The sequence below is a fragment of the Hemitrygon akajei genome, chromosome 5, assembly GCF_048418815.1.
Source record: "Hemitrygon akajei chromosome 5, sHemAka1.3, whole genome shotgun sequence".
NCBI classification, from domain to species: domain Eukaryota; kingdom Metazoa; phylum Chordata; class Chondrichthyes; order Myliobatiformes; family Dasyatidae; genus Hemitrygon; species Hemitrygon akajei.
The window spans coordinates 43,618,745-43,628,500 of record NC_133128.1 but is presented as its reverse complement, the minus strand read 5'-3'; the positions used below and the strand labels follow the sequence as shown (position 1 = coordinate 43,628,500).

General features: G+C 42.0%; 1 protein-coding gene across 3 annotated transcripts in view; it reads left to right on the top strand.

The window, feature by feature from the left end:
- The first annotated feature begins 2,434 nt into the window (after window positions 1-2,434).
- Window positions 2,435-9,756, top strand: part of LOC140727700 (uncharacterized) — a 101,149-nt gene continuing 93,827 nt past the window's right edge. Inside the window, exons 1-2 of one of the 3 annotated variants that reach the window (XM_073045371.1) lie at window positions 2,435-2,470; window positions 5,894-5,950. In XM_073045371.1, coding sequence (XP_072901472.1) covers window positions 2,462-2,470; window positions 5,894-5,950 — 66 coding nt within the window. In that variant the 5' untranslated portion in view covers window positions 2,435-2,461. Of the gene's footprint in view, window positions 2,471-3,175; window positions 3,432-4,620; window positions 4,650-5,893; window positions 5,951-9,756 lie in introns of those variants that run through there. The other 2 variants (XM_073045370.1, XM_073045372.1) reach the window with 2 other exon arrangements.

The window sequence follows — 9,756 nt, the reverse complement described above, 5'->3', positions numbered from 1 at the left end:
ACAACAGTCATTTCTAAGATATGCCATTGAACAGAAAATGGAACAAGAACAGTAATGGTTTCTCTTCCTCAGTAAATGTATAATGGTGTCTCTAACTTAACACTGCTGGGCAACTTTTGGTCGTTGCAGATAGTTTCATTTTGTTTTTCACAAATGCACACAACTCAACCACAGCTTTAAATCAGGAAGTTTTGAAAAATGTGGCTAAAATTTCATTATTTTCCAAGTTTCTTGGAAACTTGGCAGGTGAACATTTGAAAAGTGTAATTCCTGAAGTATTTATGCCAGCTTGAATTGAAAGACAATATAAATACCTTATCATAGGAAGCCTTGGCTCAATTGTACTTTTTTATTATGTTCAAAGGTTGGGCATTCTGTTCCCCCACTTTGGAGAATTAAGCACATATTCTCAACTGACAAATAACCACAGTACCAAGTGTTGTACTTAGGAATAGCCTTCTTTCAGAGATAGTATTAAACAGAAGTGTAGTCCGTACCAGCCAGGTTAACGCAAGTTTTTTTGGCTTGTATTTAAATACAAGCAGGGATATTCTCTTGGATATTGTCATCATTATTTGGAATGTAAATCTCAGTCAGAGCAATTTTTGGGTAACTATTGGGAGCTGTGGGTTTGTAAGGTACACTGCCTGAAGCTACGTGGTTAGGCTTAAGGCATTATCTACCTTTCCTCCACTGCTCTATATTGATTTGGTTGGTGCTAAAATCAGAAACTAGCTACTTTAGTGGTGTGGTGGCCCTTACATCATTCCTAATGCAAGGTCTAAAATATCTAAGCCAGGGGAATTTAATCTTACAGAAAAATCATGCCCAGATACTCTCTTTCAATGATCCTAAGAGATTCCCCGTATTGCCTCTTGGTGCCAGAACTTCATGCTCACAATAAAGCAAGCCCCAAAATTCCTAATCCTACCTGATGTGTCTTTCTGGCTGGCAGAACGACGTTACTGCTACTCTGATTTTAAGGTAAGTAAAGACACCATGCTCCTAACAGAATCAGATTTGTCTTCCACCATTGTCCCCCCCCCCATGATATTAAATAGCATAGATAGAATATTTGCTAATAGAAAACAGAGTCAGGATAGCATTTTCAGGTTAGTATCTGTAACTAGTAGGAAGCCAAAGGGATTAATGCTGGAGCTTCAACTATATACAATGAATTAAATGAGGTAACTGAGTTTATTGTAAACAATTGTGTTGATGAGATAGAGATACACAGGTTTAAAGTGAAAGGGAGTTGGATTAGAGGGGATCTGAGGGATAAACTTTTCACAAAAAATTATCTGCAATGTATTGTCAGAGGAAGGAAGGTGGAGGCAGGAATAATAGCAATTTTTAAGATGCATCTGGGCAAGTACTTGAATGAGCATGACAAAGAAGGATATGGAATTAATGCAGGCAAGTGGAATTGGTATAGACAGCCATGATAGTCAGCATTGATATGGTGGGCCAAAGGGCCTGTTTTTATGTTGTACAAAAACAAAGTTGTAAGAAGGACTCAAAAAATAGATTAAGTGAACAGGCCAAAATTTGGTAGTTAGCATATACAGTGGGAAATGAGATCTTATCCACTTTGATAGAAAGAATAGAAAAAAAGAATGTTGCTTAAAATGAGAGAGACCAACGTGTTGTACCATGCAGGTACAGGAAATAATTAGGAAGGATAATGCAAAGTTGACCTTTATTTCAAAAAGGATGGCGAATTAGGGATTCCTTGTTTACAACTGCACAGGGTTTGATGATCTCAAACTTGGTGTAATGCATACAATTTTGTTTTCTCCTTATATAAGTAGGGATATACTTGCATTGGAGAAGGAATCAATTCAGGGAATCTTCTCTAAATGGTTGGCATGATGATAGGTTGAGCAAGTTAGGCCATGCACATTAGAGATCAGAAAGATGAGAGATAGTCAAAGCTGATGTTGAGATAATGCATCCCCTTCTAATGGGATTGAGAACTTGAGAGTATGGTTTCAAAATAAGCAATTAGTCATTTAATATGAAGTTGAGGAGAATTTATATTACAGCATCATAAATCATTGGAATTCTCTACTCCACAATGTTGTGATGGCTGAATTATTGGATATATTCAAGGTTGCAATAGACAGATTTTCAGTTGACAGTCAAAGATTGCGGAGAATAAGCTGAGGCCAAAACTATAACCGTTATGGTCTTGTTGCACTGGTTTGCTCTGCACCTATTTCTTGTATCTTCTCCTTCAACCAAAAGTTGATGCCAACTGAACCCAGTTGTTCATTATAATAACACACATTTGTGGAGATTCCTATATTAAGGAAATTGGTTTAAGTTGTTTCTCGCCCAATAAAAATAGGGCATGCTATGGAATCTTTCGTAAGAAAACCAAGCCTGATAAAAGGTTATTGACTCTCTCTCTCCGCGGGTGTTGTCTGATCAGTGGTGGAATTGTCCCAGCATTGTGCAGATGCATGAGGTGAATTCATTCCCGAGTTTGTGTATTAGTCCGAATCTGTTCTGAACAGATTTGAACCTTCAATCCCCCACTTTTTTTTCCCCACTGGAAAAACTCATTGCTGACAAAAATACCCCCTTTAAGAGGTTCCATTAATGCTGCAGAAATGTGAACAGCACAGACCACCCGCCAAAGAGCGGTGCAACCGGTAACACCTGCCGACCCATGGGCCTGAAATACTTTCCTCGAAATGAATCAGTTCCCTTATATCTGTCCCTGCCAGCTTGTTAAACTGGCCACTTGCTGAGTATTTTGTTACTTTTTTCCTTCATGTCTTTTGTACTAATTTCGCAAATCACCTTAAAGTAGAATCCTTTGGTTCCAGATCCTTCCACGTATGGAAACCGTTTCTCACCGTGCCGACCCTAATCATATTGAACGTGGCTTCTTTCAAAGTCCAGGGAGAACGGCCCCGACTTTTCCAGGACAATAAAGATAACTCTTTTTTGCAACAACCACATCCTTTAGCAATCCTTTAGTAATTCGTCCAGTTCGCCTATGAATGAGGAAAATTAATTTTAGCAAACTTTCTGTGTGTTCAATTTTCGCCTGCTTCCCTGTGTCCTGATTTTTCGTCGGCTCAATTTGTAAACATAATCTTTTCCTTTAATTCCGCTGTTCGGAGCAGGTGCTGGAAATCTACAAAATGTGGAAAGGGTTGGAAGGGGATCAGTTGGCCAATCGTGGAAAGGGATCGCTGCAGGCAGAGCAGAATTAGAACTTCCTCTGTCGGTGTCAGCTCCGTTTACAACCCGTGTTCTATTGTTACTTTTCTGCTGCCATGGAATTGATTTGGGTGGTGCTGGCGGTGGTCGCCTTTTACTTTGGGTTCTTGCACCGCTGCACGGGGTGTAGGACCAGACCGGTGATCCGGGAAAAGGGTAAAGTGGACGGGTTGTACGGTTACGGTGTACAGGACGTGGTAAGTGAGCCGAGCCGGGCCCAGGATAACCGCCACCTGACCGAGCTCCCGCCTTTCCGCCCTCTTTTAACTTTTTTGTCCCTTTTAGTTTTATCTCCCTGCAGCTTTGCCTACATCTTACTCATTTGAATTACAGTACGCGTCTCCTTTATATTCAGCGCCCCCTCCACCACCACTATCTCCCCGTAGGTTCCCTTCCTAAACCCGATATACACGCCCGCAACGCGAGGAGATAACAGCAAAGGGTACAAAAGGAACAGCATTTCACTCCCATTGCTCGCTGATAAATTGTGGGATTCGTCGCGCTTTTCGAATAAAAATTGGGAAGTGAAGGTCAAAAAATTGCAGAATCCTTCTGCGGAGACTATTCGTGGCTGTCAACCAAAGAGCGGGTGCCTACTGAACCCAGTCGCTGTGCCCATCATAATAAACATTTGCGGAGATTCTTGCATTAAAGAAGTTGGCTTAAGTTGTTCCTCGTCTTGAATTTTTTGATCAGGGCATTTGCTGGTGACTGGCACTATTGAGCGTTCCTCGTTCTCTTTAAATCGAAAAGGAAGCTAAAAGTAAACTTAAATCGATGGACTGGGAGTCGCATATTAAATCTCTCTCTCCCCAAAGGGGTATATATTGGTGGGTCCTCGGGTGACTGGAAAGGTCGATGTATTTTGGCACAGTGTAAGTGGTGGCTGTGGTTAGGTTTAGGGTGTCTTGGTTGTTCAATTTCGTCTTTCGCAGCAACCGTTATTACTGCGACAGGCGTATCAAATGGAGGGTATTAGTGAACTGTGCGGGGCTACTTTTCGATTTGGTAACACCACGCTCGTTAATAATGAGATTAGATTTGTAAAATATATACATGTGTTGAATACTTAAATTTTCCCGGGTATCATAAAAGGATTTGAAGGTGCATTCACAAGATTAGTTCTTCAGAATTATTTGCTTATTTCAACAACAATTTTATCTTTGTTATTTTCAACATAAGCCAAATCATTCATTTTTAGTATATCTGTTTTCCTTTGCATATGTTCCTTGAGCAAACAGCTCCTCTTTTCTGCAATGGCAGAATGTCTTTAAGCACGCGTCTTTCCCATGGAGCTTTGCTTTGGTTGCGCCAAACCTTGGACAGTTTCTTGTGAAGGAAGGCCAGCGTGTGTTAAGTACATCTGAGGGTGTCTTTGGAGCATGGACTGTTCCGTGTAGCCAACAGGAAGGCAGGTATGGCTGGGGCCCATGCTGGTGCTCGTGGATACGCCTTAGGTTTGCTGAGGGTGAGGATCGGTTCCGTCAGACGGAAGAGGATGGTGGTGGCGGGGAACAGGTCGGGTCTGTTGTCAAGAAAAAAGTGGAGAGCTTTAAGGCCTTTTTGATGGGGAGTAGATGTGTCTAGGGACTGGATATCCGTTGTGAATATGAGGTGATCAGCACCAGGGAATTAAAGTTGTTGAGATGGAGAGCATGTGAAATGTTGCAGATGTATTGCTTTTCTCCATTTGGTTTGCAGGAAGGACATGGTAGCTGCTATTCCCGTGTCTGTTTCACTAGGCTGTGTGTTCTACCAAGTTCTTGGTGCATGCCCTGCCCTTCCAGATCACTGCTTTTGCAGGGACTTGACCAATAGGCCACTGTTGCACATGTCACACAGCAGTGATGTCCTCATGCATGTGACCAAGCCTTGATGCTATCAGACAATGTTGTTAGATCCACTGAAAGCAAAGTAAACCTTCGTTTGGAAATCAAACTTCACCATTTTGGGAAAATCCAGGAACTGGTGAATGGGCAGACTCCTCCAAGGTGTGAGGATCTTTTATCCCTTGACCATCTCAACTTGAGTGGAAAATTAGCTTGTGTGTCACTTATCTCACATTGTTGGTGACTTTCATTCAATCCTGCAGATATTCCTTTATCAGTACACTGTATCTGGCTGAGAGTGGAGAGATTTTGTGCTGTATTTTCTCTTGGCTGATTCCAAATGTAACATCAATCCATTTTTTTTTCTTTCATGTCCTCCTCCTTGATGCCAAGAGCTTGCAACTCCGTCCATTCAAAATGTTTCTGCTGATAAAACACTTAATTTGTATTCTATTAATTAGAGTTATATTGAATGAGAAAGGCAGATGACAGGCTCCAGAGGAGGCATAAAACAAGTTGCTACTGATCAACCAGCTGTGTAACTAATTCTGTAATGGAAGCCAACTTGTCGTGATTGATTGCCAAATGAAAATTTGCCAGGCAAAGGAAGAAAACAAAAGATGAAGGGGCTCAAACAGTTTTATTGAATTAAACAATGTCACTAATAAATGCTAAACACTGACTCAAAACTCCCACTATAAAGATCTAGAAAATTAATTTTCCCATGGATAGAATGAATGAAATTATTGTTAAACTAAATGTTATTTATTATGATCCAGGTTCATACAAAGAGCTCATAGACACTTATTTCTACTTTATTTCCCCCCCAGCTATCCCTTCGTATATCTGGCCTTGCACTGAGAATATCCACACACCTACTGAATACAGTAAGTGATTACATTTGAAATTGTCAAGAGAAAAGTTATTATTTAAAATGGATCTTTGTAGCTTTGTGTTATCATTTTAAATATTTCCTATTAAAATCAATTTAATGTTGGTGGTTATTAGTGTTGTAGCAATAACAATCCATGCTTCCTTGAATGTTCATGCAATAATCAAACAAATGGGGACTAGTGCGATACTAGTAAATTAAAGGCGAGCCTGAGTTGTCACAGAATATTCCCTTTGTCCAGCCAGTGAGTTTTCCATCTGCATGCAGTTTCCGGGGGAGACATCGCTCTGCACTGCATTTGCCCAGGTCATTTCATCCTGTATTATAACATGCTGCAAATGTTGGAAATATGGGGGGAAAATAGAGAATATCAAAAACACTTAAGATAGGTTGGAGAGAGAAGCAGAGTGAATGTATCATCAAAAGTGGGCAAAGCTGGAGATCTAACGAGTCAGACATAACAAAGTGTACTGACAGAAATGAGTGAATTGCATCTAAGTGCGACTTTCTGTTGTCTTTGTTTCATGTGTGACTTTTACCATTTCTGACTAAAGGTTTCTCGAGTCCGCCTTGATTGGAGTAGGTCACTGAACAATCCACTGGTTCAAGAATTAAGCAAAGGTAGAAGAAATTGATAAGAGATCACCCCAGATGTAAAAATTAAAATTAGATTTTTAAGGCACCTATTTAAATTTTTAAAACACTGTAATGGCTTCCTCATTAAGATTAATAAGCCTCTTATGTAATGAATTATTTTCAGAAGTGCTGCAAGTGCAATATAGAAATAAGTCTTCCGGTAAGATGGCAGGGGATTTGATCGCAGCGGCTTCTAGGGGGTCAACGAAAGGTGCTATTTACCTTTTTAACCATATTTTTTATGATTGCAAGATTCTGCTAGACATTAATAACTTGAAGTAGTGCAGGTCTACCCCCATCAGCGAGTTCCAGCTAGTGGAGAAAAGGTAGGAGCTACGCATCATGCTGAGTCGGTGGAGGCGTACAGTACAACAGCGAATAACTGTCTTGGTCACTTTTCCTGTGATCGCAAGACTCTTTTGGACATTGTTAGTGTGAAATGTCACAAGTTCAATTCCCTGATTCAGTGGCTGTGTGGCCTCTGTCGTAGCAACGATTAGGCCTCAAGCGACAGTGTTGGCTGTTTACAGCAGCCCGGAGAAGGGCGTCAGAGCCGGTGAGCTCCACCGGGGGCAGTGTGATGCAGCGTTGGGGCTAGAGTCGATGCTGCTCTCCGCTGTGTGCTTGGCAGAGGACAAACTGTATTGTGAATGACCGCAGATGTCTGCAGCAGTCATGGCTCTGGTCTGAACTTTTTAATTGCATGGCTGTATCTTACTGATATCTTTGTGCTTACTACCTTGTTTGTTTCAAAGGTACATTTAATGTCAGAGAAATGTATACAATATATATCCTGAAATTCTTCTTCTTTGCAAGCGTCCACGAAAACAGGAGTTTCCCAAATGAAAGACAGTTAGAACTCCAAAGCCCCCCCCCAGCTCCTCCCACCCACACAAGCAGCAGCAATGCAACAACCCCTCCCCCCACCAGCAAAAAAGCATCGGCGCCCTCCACCAAGCACTCAAGCAGGAAAGCATCAGTAAAGACACAGACTTGCAGTACCCCAAAGACTACTCGATCACCCAGTATTCAACATGACAAAGAAAGCCCTTAACTCTGAGTGGAGTCATTGGGACGCTGTCGTGATGGCGGGCTTTCTTATTTTTATGAGGCCAAGTTGCTAGCTTGACTCTCAACCCAGCACGGATGGAAAGCATGCAAGAGAGCAGGCTGGATTCGAACTCGGGAGCCTTCGCTCCGAAGTCCGATGCTGATGCCACTATGCCACCAGCTGGCTAGTATTCAACATATCACAGGCTCTATCTCTCCCTAATAAGAGAAAAAGAGGTGTCCCTGTTTCACAGTGAGAGGGGAGGCATAACAAAGCAACTGGCTGATTGTTGATGTTAATAGTCTGTTGCATCGCTTCTTCTGAGCTCTGTGCCCAAAGAACTTGGGTCTCTGGGCGCACAGCAACCAGCCAGCTCACTGCTTTCGTCCTTCCACCTCCCACAACACACCTATTTACTGCGGAGGCACGGACCTCTAGTCCGCCCACCTCCAGAGCCGTGAAATCCCAGAAACCTGAAGGTATGCTAGTCCTCTAGGCCACGTCCTTGGCATATCGAATAGCAGCCAGTCGGGAGACTCCGAGAGTGGGTCCCATTCCTGCAAAGAACTGAAGTCAGTGTGTCACTCCAGGTCAGGGTCTTCAAAAGAACTCTGAAACAGAAAAATAAAGATATTAAAGATAGAAATAGAGCTGTTTCCGAAGATTCAAGCAAAGGAGTTGCTGTTAAGTGCCATTGTTCTCCTAAGCCCCTCCTCCTCCTTGTGCTATGCGTGCATTGTGCTGTGTGTGACTATGGTATTGTGCTTTGCTCCTTGTCCCTGAAGTAATACCTTCTTGTTTGGCTGTATTCCAGGGTATTCATGTATGGTTGAATGACAATTAAACTTGAATTGGAATCTCTCTTTCTTATTTAAGCAGTAAAAATAATGCAACTGATATTTTAATTTGCTATGTTCTCCTATGTGCCCTATTTTAGGAGTATATTAAGGGTATGCCAATTTTATAGATCACAGTGACTCAGTTTGATAAATTCTGGAGCGATTACTGTTTTGGAATGTTAACATTTGATGCAAAGTAGTGAATTGCATCATTATTATTAAATACAGGGTTGCTAGCAGCTGGTGGGTTGATATCTCATCTTGCTTGTCTTAACTTTCTAGTGAGCTTTTCCACTTTTTTTGAAGGGTTATGCTTGAAATACGAAACAATTTTTAAAATGGCAAATCATAAACACAATAGATTCTGCAGATGCTGGAAATCTTGAGGAACGCACACAAAATGCTGGAAGCACTCAGCAAGCCAGGCAGCAGCAATGGAAAAATTCAAAGTACATTTATTATCAAAATATGTATGCAGTAAGCAACCCTGAGATTAATTTTCCCACAAGCCAAACAAAACTGTGAAACCTGTCCAAAGGGGAAAAATTCAAATCCCCAATGTGCAAAAAAAACTCACAGTTGTAAGTATAAAGTGAATAGAGCAGGGAACTGAGCACACAGTCTTATGTTTGTCCATGGCCTCCTCTACTGCCACGTAGGCCAAAACTGGGTAGGAGGAGTAATACCTCATTGTCTGCGTGTGGTTTCCAACCTGATGGTTTGAACATCATTTTCTCTAATTTCTGGTAATTTCTCCCCCCTTCCACATTCTCTTTTTCCATTCCCCATTCAGATGACCCTCTCACCTCTTCTCTTCACCTGCTGTTGGTTTCCTCCTCTTTCCCTTCCATGGTCCACTGTCAGCTATCGAATTCCTTCTTCAGCCCCATATATCTTCCACCCACCACCTTCCAGCTTCTCACTTCATTCCCCCTCCCCACCCACCATCTCCCTTACCTGGTCTGACCCATCACTTGCCATCTTGTACCCCTTCCCCTCCCCCACAATCTTATTCTGGCTTCTACCCCCCCCCCCCTTCCTTTCCTGATGGGGGGGGGGGGTGGGTGGGTGTGTGTGTGTGTGTGTGTAATATAGCTATCTGGAGCAAATGGAAAGGACACAAGCAAGGGGGCAAGGGGCTAGGATCTGATATTTTGCTCTTTGCTACTCATCCTTTCTATGATCATTAAGGATATGTATGTGAGTGTCTCTTTCGTGTTGTAATCTGGATTTCTTGCTTTATACTCTGCAACAGCAGGAAATGTCTATAAAGGT